At 38.1% G+C, this 16,205-nt stretch overlaps 2 protein-coding genes across 2 annotated transcripts; one reads left to right on the top strand and one right to left on the bottom strand.

Moving 5' to 3' along the window:
* Nucleotides 1-512: 512 nt before the first annotated feature.
* Nucleotides 513-2,288, top strand: LOC113316206. Its single transcript, XM_026564426.1, has 3 exons — nucleotides 513-726; nucleotides 1,021-1,403; nucleotides 1,605-2,288. The coding sequence occupies exons 1-3, from the start codon at nucleotides 513-515 to the stop codon at nucleotides 2,286-2,288; spliced, it is 1,281 nt and encodes a 426-aa protein (XP_026420211.1).
* A 3,435-nt stretch (nucleotides 2,289-5,723) lies between these two features.
* On the bottom strand, nucleotides 5,724-6,604 carry LOC113319590. Its single transcript, XM_026567842.1, has 2 exons — nucleotides 6,583-6,604; nucleotides 5,724-6,474 (listed from the first exon to the last, which is right to left on the bottom strand). Exons 1-2 carry the CDS (start codon nucleotides 6,601-6,603, stop codon nucleotides 6,034-6,036), a joined length of 462 nt encoding a protein of 153 aa, XP_026423627.1. The 5' UTR covers nucleotide 6,604; the 3' UTR covers nucleotides 5,724-6,033.
* Nucleotides 6,605-16,205: the final 9,601 nt, after the last annotated feature.

The raw sequence follows: 16,205 nt of genomic DNA, 5'->3' as shown, positions 1-16,205 counted from the left end.
GAATTATTCGACGGAAAAAGCGGCGATCCAGTGGAACATGTCCAACATTTCCAAGCTTCAATGAGTCTGTGGGGATATAGCGATGAGTTGTTGTGCAGAACCTTTCCTGTGACACTGACAGGTAGAGTCTTAACTTGGTTCTCACAGTTGGAATCAAATTCAATTTCGAACTTTGGGATGCTTTCAGACACGTTTTTCGAGCAGTATAAGATCAATTTGGGAAGCAAAAAAGGTAGCAGTCATTTATTTGGATTGCGTCAAGAAACGAATGAAAGTCTGGCAGCTTTCAACCAACGATTTCACCAAGAGGTTGGAGAAGTCGGCGCGGTTGATGCTGGGCTCATCATTGCAGCGTACAAGAATGCATGCCTTATGATGAGTTCGGGATATTCAATTCCTTAACCGTGCAATCGGTAGGAAACCTCAAAGAACTATATGCAAGGGCAGATAGCTAATCAAGGGCATAAAAAGAAAAAAGAGAAAAACTATCACGGACGAAAGGAGCAGCAGAAATGCCATCCAAAGTGAGACGCCACCCAGAGGAAGACTCCAAGAAGAAGAATCGTGAAAGCTCGAAAGGCCGAAATGAAGAAACAAGCGAGTATAAAAAAGGGCAAAGGAGAGATGGAGTGAAGTTTCCAAGACTTAACATTGGGCTAGGAGAACTCCACAAGAAGATCATAGATTCGCTCCCTATCCCAAGACCGCTATTCGAAGATACTAAAGGTAAAAGAGATAAAAGCAAATTTTGTGCTTATCATAACGACCATGGGCATACCACAGACACTTGCCGAATGCTAGCGTCCGAGGTCCAAAAACTGGTCGACAAAGGAAAACTCCAACAGTACGTGAAGAAAGACCCATCACGTATCAATGCACTAAATTTGCAAGAAATATTCGTGAGCCATGCGAAAATCGATTTTGCTTCAAGAAAAGCTCATGAAAATGTGACGCGCCTGAAGATACGGCAAATACAGGATTGAAGAATTTCGAACAAGGTGTATTATGTCAATCTGATAGGCACCGAAACTCTGGAAGAAGGGAAGACAGAGATATCATTTACAAATGCCGATTTTGACGGAGTTTATCGTCCACATAATGATGTGATTGTTATTCTATCCCTCATCGGAATGTACAAGGTACGACATGTCTTGATTGATACTGGGAGATCGATAAGCGTCATATTTTCTGGAGCATACTCCTCAATGAATCTCAACGAAGGACAGGTTGAAGCAGACGACAATCCTATTGTCGGGTTCAGTGGCGAAACCGTGAGTGCAGTTGGGAGAGTCAATTTACCTACCACTGTAGGAGGAAAGACAGTCATGCAATATTTCTCACTACTTGATTGTCGTGCACCTTACAATTCTATACTCGGTCGTGATTGGATCAATTCCATGGAGGTAATAACTTCTACAGTCCATCAGTGTCTAAAATTTGTCACACCAGCAGGGGTAGTGAAAGTCAGAAGCGATCAAGTGGCATCACACAAGTGTCATGAAAGCGCAATGGAGGAATACCGAAAGTCAAAAGTGAAGAGATGTTAGATACTCCAAGTTGAGAAGAAGTTATAGCAACCACAATATTTCCCTCTAACCTATCAGGAGAAAGGTAAAGAAGGGCCACCGACGATCGAAAGGCTGATAGAGGTACAAATCGGAGATCAAGAAGAACACACTACCTACATCGGAGCAAAGTTGCCGGAAGAGGAACGTGAAAGTCTGATTTCCCTTTTAAAAGAGAACAAATATGTATTCGCTTGGAGCTTGAAAGACATTCCAGGAATCGACCCAACGATTGCCTGTCATCGACTAGATATTCGAGAGAATTACAAACCAGTGAGGCAAAAACCATGCAAGATGGCTCCGGAACGCAAAGCGAATGTGGCGGAGGAGATAGAAAGGATGCTAGAAGCAGGCATCATCAGACCAGTGCGGTACCCGAAATGGATGGAAAATATTATTGTCGTACCAAAGAAGAACGGTAAAATAAGAGTGTGTATTGATTTCACGAATTTTAATAAAGCATGTCCAAGTGATCCTTATCTGTTGCCCAGAATCCCAGATTTGGTCGATGCCACATCTGGATATGAACGGTTGTCTTTTATGGATGGGTATTCTGGTTATAATCAAATACCATTACATAAAGATGATCAAGAACACACTGCATTCGTTACAGATAAAGGAGTTTATTGTTGTGTTGTCATGCCGTTTGGTCTAAAGAACGCCAGAGGAACCTATCAGCGTCTGGTGAACGAAATGTTCAAAGATATGATAGGCAAGATATAGAATTATACATCGATGATATGGTGGTAAAGTCTGAACAAAAGTTGTTTCATCTCCTATACCTCAAGAAAACATTCGAACGTCTAAGGAAATATGAAATGAAGTTGAACCCAGCTAAGTGCTCATTTGGGATCACATCTGGGAAGTTTCTTGGTTACATGATGACGCAGAGAGGAATTGAAGCAAACCCAGAGCAGATCAGGGCAATACTCGATATGTCATCACCAAAAAACAAGAAAGAAGTGTAAAAGCTTACCGGAAGGTTGGCTGCTCTTAATCGATTCATATCCCGAGCTTCGGATAAGTTCAAGCCATTTTTCCAGATCTTAAAGAAGGTGGAAAGTTTCGGATGGAACGAAGATTGTGAGCGCTCTTTTAATGAAATCAAAAGGTATTTAACTTCACCTCCAGTCCTTTCAAGTCCAAGAACGGGTCAAACCATTTATATATATCTTGCTCCAAGCGATTACGCAGTAAGTGCAGTTTTATTCGTACGAGAACCTTATGAGAAACTTGTCTACTTCGTTAGTAAATCCCTAACGGAGGCAGAGACAAGGTACTCAAAGATTGAGAAGATAGCACTGGCACTGGTGCACGCGGAAAAGCGACTGAAACCCTATTTCGGAGGACGACAGATTGTGGTATACAAAGAATACCCACTAAAAAAAGTGCTCGCTGAAGTAGATGATTCAAGCAGGCTTTCCATATGGGCAACCTATTTCGGCGTTTACGGGATTACCTACGAGCCAAGAACAGCCGAGAAAGGACATGCCCTGGCGTCATTGATGGAAGATTTTCCTGTAGATGATATTCCATTATCATAATCAATCATCGACGATGAAATCCTACAAGAATTAGAAGGAAATCTGATTCCTCTACCATGCTAAAAAAGTCAAAACATTCTCGAGCGAGAGAGATGTACCAACTAATTTCGTGAATCCATCGGAGTTACCAGAAGACGGAGAAAGATTATGGAAGTTATACACCGACGGGTTCGCAAACACTAATGGAGCTGGCGTTGGATGTTTATTGGTCTTTCCAGACGGGTTGCAGATGGAAAAGGCTATCCGTCTAGGATTCCCAGTCTCCAACAATCAAGCCGAGTACGAAGCAGCAATATCCGGCCTAAAAACTGCATTACACCTGGGGGCGCGAAGAGTGAAACTGACAACCGACGCAATGATAGTGGCACATCAATTTACTGGGTCATATAAGGCGAAGAATGAAAAATTAGCATCTTATCTCGAATGTATAAATGAATTTGCAAAGAAGTTCGACGTTTTCAGCATCGAGCAAAAACTGAGGGTGGAGAATAGACATGCAGATGCACTTGCATACCTGTCATCAGCTGTGGAGTCTGATACCCCAAGGTATATCGTCGTCGAATTCCAAGAATTCCCAAGCATTCAGAAGGATTCTTTTGCAACAAATCTTATATGAAACAATGAAGTTGGTGAATCTATGTAAGATAATTCACCGGAAGAAGAAGAGAATGATATCGAAGATTGGAGATTACCATATATTTGTTACCTACAAGCTCAAGAACTTCCGGAAGATAAATATCAAGCTGGAAAAATATCAAAAAATGCATGGAGGTACGTATTGATCGAAGGCGAACTCTACGAAAAACCAATTGCAATTGAGCCACATTTGCGTTGTGTGACTCCAGATGTGGGGAAATAATTGATGGTAGAAGCACATGAGGGATGTTGTGGAAATCATTCAAGTGGAAGGAGCTTAGCACAAAAACTCTTATCTCAGGGATACTTTTGGCCTTACATGCAAAGGGACTCAAAGGAATACGCCAAGAAATGCGTGTCATGTCAATTACACGGTCCCCTTCTAAAAAGGACAGCAAATGAGTTGCACCCTGTTATGAGCCCTTGGCCCTTCAGTATGTGGGGATTGGATATTGTAGGTCCATTTCCTACTACACCTGGGGGCGTCAAGTATGTACTAGTAGCAACTGAATATTTACCAAATGGGTAGAAGCGGTATCCTTGGTACGAACTGAAGCAGTTCATGTCCGAAAATTTATTTGGGAGAACATAATATGCAGGTTCGGCGTACCATTTACTATCATATCTGAAAACGGAAAGCAGTTTGACTCATAAACGATCAAGTCCCTCTGCGAAGGATTACACATCAAGCACAATTTTTCCACCTCCTATTATGCACAGAGTAACGGGCAAGCTGAAGCAACCAATCGAGTGATCCTGGACTACCTTAAACGAACTCTCGATAAAGCTAAAGGATGTGGACGGAGTTCTTACCCGGAGTCTTATGGGCATACAGAACAACACCAAGGCGGTCAACATGGTTTGCACCATTTACATTAGCTTACGGAGTAGAAGCTGTAGCTCCAGTAGAATTGCTTGTCCCAACAACAAAAACACTAGCTGAACGTTCAGGCCAAAACTCGGAGATCCTAGCAAGGGATAAAGAACTCCTAGAAGATGTTCGAGAAGAAGCATCTAGAAGGTTGGACATTTATCAACAGTCCATGAAGTTTCAATACAACAAGAAAGTTCGGGAACGAGTATTTCAACCAGGAGAGCAGGTGTTACGCAAGACCAGGCCTAGCACACTTGATCCCAACAGTGGAAAGTTGGATGCTAATTAGGAGGGTCCTTACCTCATTGATAGGCCTGCTGGCGGCGGAGCATACTGGCTAAAGAAATTCAATGGCTACGTAGAACCAAAACCATGGAATTCTTTCAATTTGGAAAAATTCTATCATTAATGTAATAATCATTTCCCTATAATAAATGATTTTTTATCTACGCTTAAAAGATTAAACTAATATGGATGGATATCCATGACGAGAAGGTCAGAGTACGACAATGACAATACGGTATTCATATTCTCTAATTAGGGGAGACATATCTCATGAGGTAAACCTAAACGATTGCTTAATTTATTTTCAATATTCATAAACAAATGTATGATACACACTTCGGTGCTAGCCATAGTCGTTTAGTAATAACACTCGCACTGCTAATATCGGACATATACTTCGGGCATACTATCCAGAGCTGTTAGACAATAACTCTCGCACAGCTAGCACCGATCCCAACTTGGCTTTGATTAGAGGAAATATATTCCTTGCACGGTCTTAGTCAATACTTGCGCAAATTTGCGAGCAAGCTAAACCGGTTTAGCGCAGGCTCAAAAATAGCAAGGACCTTGTTCCATGGGCAATGGAACCCCATCTCAGGGCAGTGTGAACTAAACAAATTGTCTTTGATTAGAGGGAATATATATATAACCTTCGCACAATCTTAGTCAATCTTGCGCGAATTTATAAGCAAGCTAACTAATATTAGCGCAGACTTAAAGTGAGCAAGGACCTCGTTTCATGGGCATTGAAACCCCATTCCAGGGTAATGGGAATTCAAAATTGGAGAGGTTGCAAAACCAAAAACACACACAAAATAATAATAATAATAATAATAGAATGATGATTTTATTTCTATATAAAGATTCCTAAGGTACAAACAAAAAAATAAAATAAATACTAATGTCTTGGAAATGAAATAAAGATATTTATGTTTTTACTAGCGGTACTCCTCCAAGTCATCGTTGAGATCTTTAATCTCCATATCCTTAAAAGCTATCTCGGAACGGAGGCGTTTGATTTCCTGGTCTTTGTTAGCAAGGGCGGCTTGAATCACGTAATCCCGCTCAGCTGTAGAAGATTTCAGTATTTGATTCGCACGATCAATTGAAGATAAGAGGCGATACATGTTCATGTTGCAGATGCCAAATATTTCAGCCAGATCGGTGATTTGGGCATAAGCCTGTCGATCTTTGGGTAGAAGGCAGCCATTTGCCAAGCCTTTGGCAACATCGGGAACAAAAATAGCAGAGTCCTCTTCGGTGATTCGAACACCATTCGTCTTGACAGGGACAGCAAAAAAATCCGGAGTAATGTCAGCGGGATTGTTTCATCAAACAATTCATTTAAGGACTTCTTGTATGGTGACGTCGGAGTGTATGTCGGGGAAGCCTGATTCATTCTAGAAGAAGACTCAATCGTGTCAGTAGAAATATTAATGACTTTATCCGGAGATGGAAAAAGTCTCAGCCGCACATCCTTCACCTTCATCTTGGGAGTTCTCGTTAGAACCAGCTTCCTGTTGGCTTTGGGAGCATTTTCATAAACCAGAACACCTTTTCCTTTTGTCATCTGCAAAAGATTTGGAGAGCAATGATTAATTCATTTCTTTAAAAAAAAAAAAAAAATATATATATATATATAAGCCGATGTGATCGTGCAAAAGTAACTTTCTCTCACTTCAGCACAGTTATAAAGCATAAGAAAGAAGGTTCAAGTGGGGCAATAATACTTCTATCAGTGGTATTTATTATTAAAAAAAAAAAAAAAAAAAAAAAAAAAAAAAAAAGAAGCTAAGTTGCAAATACGGAGTCAGAGACTCAGAAGGGAATTTGTTGGAGATTTTTCGAAGACCGCGTAGGTCATTTTTGAAAATGTTCAACAGATCCTAGTTAGCAATTCGGGATTCGGCAAACGTACGAGTTGAAGCAGGGAATGAATAAAGGTTAGCTATTGGACCAGGTTCATTTTCAAATGTCTAGATATATAATTCTGATTCTAGCAGTGATGAACCTGGACTACATTTGGTCCAGGTACATCATCACAATGAATGCAGATAGGTAATTGACTGGATACATACCCTCTATTACCTATAAATAGAGGAGGGATTTTAACAGTAGAGGTACACAATTCTAATCCTTTTCTCTCCGCTAAAACTTGTTTAGAGCTCCTTACTCATTGAGGCATCGGAGTGTCCTTGCAGGTACCCCCTCTTTTCTTCAAGAATATTAAGAAGCCAAGAGCATTGAAGAGCTGAGCAGGAATTCTTTCGTCAACAAGCACGAATCACGAGGAAATTTGTGGATCATCTCAACGGTCTACAAAACATCCATCAAGTATTAATCTTACGCCATCCAACGGATAAGATTACATCATTTCCGTACGAATCTCGAGGATTGTTGTAGGAACATTTTTGTTACAACAGTAATATATGGTTGTTTTGGGATAAAAATTTACCTACTCCTTCAGTAATTTCTATGTCCAGTCAAATGATCACAGTGCAAATTGGTGATGCTCTTATTTCTGGAGTTCATGCACATGTGGGAGCTGTTCAGAGAAGGTATCCATGGTCTGAGATGGAACAAATTAAGATGCTTAACTTGGCATGGCTTGTTATAGGTAATATTAATGTTATTACTTCAGCAGAAGAAAAAGTTGAAGGGAAAAGTCCCAATAAAAGATCAGTGTTGGATTTTACTTCTTGTTTAGACATATATGAACTTATACAGGCTCCCAAAACATGTCTATCTCACTCTTGATCAAATTGCCAGCAAGGAAACAAAAGAATACTTTGTAACTTAGACAAACCAGTGGTTAATCAAATGTGGATGCCAAAAAAAGATTCTTGGGGATATAAAGTTGGATTGAGAGTAGCTTCTGATCATGCTCCATTATTAGGAGGTTGTGCACAAAAAGCCAAAAAATACTCTTATGAAGTTTCAACATATATGGTTATCTCATCCAAAAATTTTAGAAGTTGTCAATAAATGTTGGTCTGAAGATATTCAAGGAGATCCTGCTTCTGTGTTTCAGCAAAAAATGAAAAAATTGAAAAAGATTCTCAAAGAATGGAATTGGAGTGTTTTTGGAAATGTAAACAATCAGATTAAAGATCTGAGATAAAAGTTAAAGAAGCCATGATTATTTCTGATGAAAATCCTTTTGATGAAGAATATCTCAATAATTTGGTTGCTTCTCAAAACAATCTTAATTCTAAAGAAGTTCACTTGAGTACACTCCTCAAGCATAAGGCAAGAATCAAATGGGTTAAAGAGGGTGCTGCTAATACTGGCTTTCTTCATGCCAATCTTAAAATCAGATAGGCAAGAAATACAATTTGTGAATTAGAAGACAATAATGGAAATATTATTACTGATCAAGAAAGATTGCAAATACATTGGTAAATCACTTTGAAAACAAGTTTAAGTTACAGGAAGTAGAAGTTCCGGAATCCCTGTTGGATGTTATTCCTGAAATTATTACAAAAGAAGATCAAGAAATGTTACAGCAAATTCCAGAGGAAGAGGAGATTAAATCTACTATCTTTTGTATGGATCCCAATAGTGCTCCAGGGCCTGATGGAGTTTCTGGTTGGTTCTACAAGGCTTGTTGGCATATCATTTCTAAAGATGTTGAAGCTATTCAATTTTGCTAGAGAAGGAAATTCATACCAAAAGGTTTAAACTCAAATTTCCTAGTACTTCTTCCAAAAATTGAAGGAGCAAGAAATCCAAATCAATTAGACCAATTGGTCTTAGCAATGTCAGTTTCAAAAATTTTACTAAAATAATTGCTTCAAGAATGGGTACTCTAATGCATAAGTTAATTTCTCCTCAACAAGCAGCTTATGTGAAGGGCAGAAGTATACAAGAACAGATTTTATTAGCTTCAGAAATGGTTAATGAAATGAAGAATAAAAGAAGAGGTGGAAATGTTGGCATCAAAATTGATATCTCTCGAGCTTATGACTCAGTGAGTTGGAAATTCCTATTTCAAGTACTTATTAAATTTGGTTTCTCTGAGAAATGGTGTGAATGGTTACACATTTTATTTTAATCAGCTAAAGTCTCTGTCATGGTGAATGGTGGACCTTGTGGTTTCTTCTCATTAAGGAGGGGATTGAGACAAGGAAATCCCCTTTCTCCAATTTTGTTTGTGCTGATGGAAGAAACTCTAAGCAGTAAGCTCACTCAATGTGTAAATTAGGGTCATATCAAACCAATGGTTATAAGAAAAAACATACATCCCACACATCTGTTCTTTGCAGATGATGTGTTCATCTTTTGCAATGGGGAGAAAAAAAAGTCTTATAGCTCTTATGAAGTTACTAGAATATTATCAAACAAGTTCAGGTCAAAAAATCAATAAGAGTGTAGATGGTGGATTTTTGACAAGGGCTAAAATCGTAAACTCATAATTATACGAAGCTCTGATCCAGCAATCATACGTGAGTATTGAGACACGGGTCTCTCATCGAATTCTCAACGGAGAGTAATTTCTCTCAGAGTACATGTAGATATGTAGTCTCACAACTGGACAACGGCATATCTCATGAATACTGAACACTTTCAGTGATTATTTCTATATAGTATCACGAGATGGACGGCTCATAGACAGCTTGCTCTGCTAGTATAGAGCGATAACGAGTTTACCCTGACTATATAAAGGATATGACTTACCGACAAGATCATATCGGGATAATTAATGCTCCTAGACAGCTTGCTCTGCTAGTATAGAGCCACAAAGTTAATTATTCCTAATTAAGATTAATTCTGCCGTGACATTCACTACTGAATTCCCAGAATAATCTATTATTGCTCCTATTCCATGGTTGAATCCACGACTGGTCCCATGGAATGGCAATAACAATTGCTCCTATTCCATGGTCGAATCCACGACTGGTCCCATGGAATGGAAATAAACAATTGTTCTGATTTTATGATCGAATCCACGGCTTGATCTCATAGAATGGCAATAACAATTGTATTATCTCATTACTCCGATTGCATGATCGAATCCACAATTGGTCTCATAAATGGTAATAAATAAATCTTAATTACTCTGATTCTATGGTCGAATCTACGATCCCATGGAATGGTAATGCTAACTTTATTATTCTGAATTCGGAGTCGAATCCTCAGCTGGTCCTATGAATTAATAATAAACATCTTATTACTCAGTTTTGTGAATTATTCTCCACTGAATTCCACAATTATTAATAAATAACCAACAACCGGGCGTCTGAGCTACCTCTAAGTAAGCCCCGATTCAAATGGTGAAAGTGTATTCAACGACGATACACACACAGTTACCGCACGAACGAGTATTTAAAAATACAACAAAACGATGAACCTATGTAAAATAGGGAAGAAAATAATAAATAATAAAAAATATTGACCAGGGTGCTGGGATTACGGACACACGACCGACCGACCGTGTCGTGGTCAGTTCCATGCCAATTTTTATATTTTTAATACCTTTTTATTATTTTCCATGATTTGATGAAAATTCTCTCGTTTGATCAAATCTCCTTCGTCTCGAGGAAACTCCTCGGTTTCATGGTATTTTCATAAATCCTTAAAAAAAATAATATAAAATTAAAGAAAGGAGTGTGGGGCGTGACCATTGGCCAACCGGCCATTCCTTGGTCCCAGCCGGCCCCACACCTCACAGTTTCTTATTATTTTATTATTATTATTATTTCTCTAATTTCATGAAAAAACTCCTTGATTTCATGGTATTTTTGCACAAATCATCAAATAATAAAATAAAATAAAATAATGAAAACTTGTGGGACCGGGACCCCTAGACGGTCCCACACGCCCCTTTGTTTTATTGTTTTATTATTAGTTTTCCTTGAATTCATCAAATTCCTTGATTTCATGGTATTTCTCTCAAATTAGGAAAAATTCCCTCAATTCATAAAAAATACATGAAAAGTAAACAAAAATTAGGGAAACTCGTGGGACCGGTCCCAAGCCGGCCGGCCATGCCTTCCACGGTCCCACACGCCCTTATTTTTATTATTTTAATATTATTTGCTTCCTTCAACTCATGAAAACTCCTTCAATTCATGGAAACTCCCTAAATTCATCAAATTTCTCAAAAATTCATGAATTTTCATAAAATCATCAAAATATTATAAAATTAAGGAAAGGCACCACGGGACCGTGGTCACGACCGGCCGACCATACCTTGACCACGGAGGTCCCACGCCTCCTCATTCCTTATTTTATAATTATTTTCTATCATCTCATGAAGTTTCCCTCGTTTCAGCAAAACCCTAATTTTATCATATTTTCTCGAATAGACGCTCAATTGCACGCCAGAAAATATCAAAATTCTCAGGACTGAGACGCGGACGCCTTGGGGACGCGATCACGTTATCTTGACCGACCAAGATTAGCTCTTTGGCTCACGGAAGCCGGTCCCATCAATTTTCATAGTTTTGACCTAATTTGCACAATTGCACGTATTAGGTCCAAAACTCTTCCAAACACTTTGGATTTTCATGAAGTGATCATCAGGCGGTCACGTGACTACCCAGGGACGGTTTCATGACCCCATGGTCGGTCCCTCACTCCGTCATAATTAATTAGGTTTTCTCACCTAAGGCTCAGACGAGCATTTTTGAATAAATTATTAAACCAGCATTTAATCATTCTTTCACCAACAAATCGTCAACTCCTCAGGAGTTCTTCGTATTTGCTCACTGAGCATATGGAAACTACATGGTTGATACACGGTCCCATGTAGTCGCTCCCTCCTTCGTCCCATGGTTGAAATTCTGACGAACCATGAATTGATCATCAATTGATCAAATTAGGGTTTCTGAATCCAAGGATCATCATTCCAGATTCCAACCTTAATAATTTTACGACGACCTCATGGTCATTAATTTTATTAATTATGCTCGGTTCAACGACCAGTTTTCTAATTAATATTTTTGGTACGTTGCCAATAATCCATCAGATGAGCAACACATGCTCAGACGATCAAATATTCAACAATTCATCACATGAGCAACACTTGCTCAGATGATAAATATTTACTCAAACCAAGGGATATTGGTTCAACAATCAATATTCAACGATCCATCAAATGAGCAATACTTGCTCACTTCATCGTAAGAACTATACCTCAGTCTCATGACATGTTCAGCTCATGAGTTTCAGAACATCATGTTCAACTCAGCAACTACATGGACTCATCGTCCCATCAAACCACGAATTCATCAATTGACTAACAAATCACGAGACGTCAATCGTGTCACTTGGGGAGATATCACTTAGGGTTTTGGTCTGGCGATCTACGACATGTGTGCTCAAACACACGATGGAATGTGAGCAAGTCGTGCAATCAAGTTGAAGGAATTCACGAGGTAGTGGGTGGAGAATCGACCAAGTCTCCACACGTTGAGCAACTGGTTTCAAACACGATCTGCACTTACCCACTCCTTGATTCCATCAACTGTCACACTTCATGGGATCATGGTGTCTACAATTTCATCAATATAAATAAGTCTCTGAATCATGATTGAAGGACACACAAACAGAACATCATCAATCTCATGTCTCATCGACAACACGAGATCATCAACTCATCATTGAGCAACTACTCTCAATTGAGCAATTTCAATCATTCAGATCTTATCATATTCAGAAATCACACACCCACAATCTTTGATTATTCCACACATTTCTCAGCTTCCCTCCTACAGATCAACCCATCCTCTCTTGTGACCGAATTTACTCTGGAACGGTCATTGTCTTGATTTAGGCCGGAGTACTACAGATTGATCTCTCGAATCTAAAGCACCCCCTTTACAGCGGTGCATCTGTGTGAGGTTTAACATTTCGCTCGGTTTGAGGAGTCTCCTCCGTACGGTCGTCTCCTCAATTCCTTAAAAACCAGCAAATCGTTTTTCCCCATCTACAAAGAGCAAGAGAAAATTATTCATTGATATCATTACCGATCAAAGGAAAACCTTGATTAAAAACATATTGCAAATGGAGTTAAGTAGTTTTCCAGATAAGTACCTGGGAGTTATTTTTACAACCGGAAGGGTGAAAACTAGTACTATTTGGCCAATAGTAGAAATGATGCAGCAAAAGTTAGCTACATGGAAAGGGAAATTATTATCCTTTCAAGAGAGAATAGTTCTGGTTAAATCAGTACTCTGTACTATCCCAATGTATAATATGGCTATATACAAGTGTCCTGCTTCAATTATCAAGATTTGTGAGAAGATTATAAGTAATTTTATATGGTCTGGAGACAGTGACACAAGGAAATACACTTCTTTTGCATGGAGAAAAGTTTGTACTCCTTATGGTGAAGGGGGTTTAGGAATTCAAAGACTAGAAACCATAAACAAGGCTTTTCTTATGAAGATGATGTGGAAGATTCAAAATTCAGAGGACGAATGGGAAAAATTCTTCAGATCTAAGTACCAAAACAAATAAGGGCAATGGAACACAAATTGGTAGTTATCTTTTATGTGGCCAGGTTTGAAGTGGGCTTGGGAATCTCTCAAAGATGATATAAGGTGGATCATAGGTGATGGGCAAAGAATCTATGTATGGTTTGATACATGGATTGGAGATAAACCTTTGATTGATCAAGTGGGATTTACATCATATGTTAAAAACAATGTCTTGTTAAAAGTTTTAGACATTTTAAAGGATGGAGAGTGGTCCTTACCTGACTTCATTCAACAATACTTCAATTTACAATAATGCCAACAGTAGCAGGAGGGAAAGATGAGTTAATTTGGATTGGTGATTTACATGGATCATTCTCAGTTCAAGCAGCAGTTCAAAAACTCAGATTCAAGTAACATACTGTTCATTGGACCAAGTATATATGGAATTCTTTTATCCACCCTATTGTGGCTAGCAATGTATGGAAAATCATTCAAGGTATCTATTTAGATGATACAATTATGGTAAATAAAGGGTATGAAATGGCATCAAGATGTTGTATTTGTGAGGAAGCTCAAGACAGTATGGAGCACTTGCTATGGAAATGCAGATTTAGTGATGAAATTTGGAAATGGATTTGTTATTTCTTCCAATTTCCTCAAGTGTGCTAAAAATAAAAGTCCTTTGATCAAGAAGGTTTGGCTTATTTCAGCTTGTATTATACTCAATGAATTATGGTTCTAGAAAAACAAGAATTTTTTTGAAGAAATCAAGCCTAACATTCACAGTTTTAAGTGTAGAATCATGAAATTAGTAAACGAAGGGGGTTTGAGAATAACAGAAAACAAATGGAATTAGAATTATGATTTGAGTACTATTGCAGTATTTAACTTGGGTCTTAGGAATTCAAAATTTCAAGAAATTAGGGAATGTCAGTGGCTCCCTCCAAATTTTGGTTTCACAATGTTCTGCTGTGATGGCTCTTCTTTAGAAAATCCTGGTGCTGCAGGATTTGGAGTTATAGTCAGAGATCACTACTGTCGAGTACTTGGTACTCTCACTGGAGGAATAGGTATTGCTTCTAACTACATAGCTGAAGTTTATGCAATTATTTGTGCAATGGAATTGGCAATAGAGTGGTGTAGAAAAGATTATAATTGTCTCAGACTCACAAACAGTGGTAAATGAATTTGTTCATGGACAAGTTTCATGGTTCATCAGAAATAGATGGAAGCAGGCAGTGGGTAAGATATCACAAATCAGATATAAACATTGTTATACGGAGGTTAATTTTTCAGCAGATTCTGTTGCAAAGAAAGGTGCAAACTTGGCTCTAGGTGAAAGACAACTTTACACATGAAGACCTTCATCGCTGATAAGAGTTGAAATGCCAAATATGAAGTATTATAGATTTTGTTAAATGGTTGTAATGGGCCTTATGAAACAAGTCTTGCTTTGCTTTTCTTCATTTTAGTATTGTCAAAACTCTAAACTCTTGATGTAACTCTCTTTGATTATTAATGAAATGAATGTGATTAGGAAAAAAAAAAATCTGATTGGATTACAAAGGTTTTTCAATAAGGTTATAACTTTTTCGGAAGCAGGAAAATCCATTGATAGCCTGGAAGATGTCTTAGAATATATTGTTCAACTAAATGTAAGAATTTGTGAAACAATGCGAGGAAAAACACTCATCCTCCAAAATAATCTGGCAGATTATTCGGAAAAAAAGATGGCTTTGTGTAATAAAGTGAATCAAAAAACTTCAGAATGTGAAAGACTCACACAGTCGCTAGATGATTCACAAGTAAAGAATAAAATTCTTGAAAAAAGAATTCTTACATATGCTTGTCATGAAGTTTTGTTTGGAAAATCATTAGAAAGACATTTTCAACAAGGTTTTGATATCCTAAGTAAACATATCAAAAGTCTAGAGTTAAGCATCTTAGCTATTTGCAGGATCTCTGATCAAGATTACGAGGGTTCGAATAAAAATGAATTACCTTTCTGGGTTCAAAAGATAATCATGAATATAACATCACACGATTGTCATGATAAGGAAGACATTTCAGCCTCTTTTGAAACTCTTACAAGGACACAAGATCATGTCCCTAAAGATAAGAAGGAAGATGTTGCTCTAATGGTACTTGGTGAGGAAAACCCCTCTCACCCCATTACTTAACAATGTTGGAAAGTGCATCCTTACAATGCCCAATCATTTGATGTAAGGAAGCACAGGTATCTGGGCATCCGGAATCCTGTTAATATCTCTTATTCAACATAGAGAAAATACACAATCTACCTGAAGATATTTAATAGGTCTTCATGTGTAGAAAAGTTGTCTTACAACAACTTGTTTAAACATGATGAGTTTTCTTGTCTAAAGTATTTTTAGATACATTATTTAGAAGATTGATTCTTTTCGGAAAAATCTTTTTGATTTGGAAATACATAAGATGCGAAAATATTTTCGAATCTGGTCAAAATTATTTATTTAAGGCTGATACCTATGTTTGGTATGTGTTGAAATGTTATGGTATATGTACTCATCTTGTTTAAGAGCTTATACTAAAAAGATGTATCCTCAAACCAGATCTCAAGCCAAGATTTTGAAAGCCTTGACTGAAAAGGTTTCTATCAAAACTGTTAGTCTTGTCGATTCATTTAGGAAATCTGGTTGTGAAGATAAAAGAAAATGAAGATGTGACATCTCAAGCAGGAATTACTAATCTTTTGGTCCAAAATAGTTTAGATGCTAAGATTGATATTCTCAATCTACATCAAGTCCTCCTCAGTACTGTTGAAACTCATCACAGACATGCAGCATTACTAAGAACTATTATCCGTAACCAAAGAAAGCTGATTAAACTTAGAATCGGT

This window comes from Papaver somniferum, chromosome 10, assembly GCF_003573695.1.
Source record: "Papaver somniferum cultivar HN1 chromosome 10, ASM357369v1, whole genome shotgun sequence".
NCBI classification, from domain to species: Eukaryota; Viridiplantae; Streptophyta; class Magnoliopsida; order Ranunculales; family Papaveraceae; genus Papaver; species Papaver somniferum.
The sequence above is the reverse complement of the archived record's forward strand: the minus strand, read 5'-3'. Positions and strand labels throughout refer to the sequence as shown.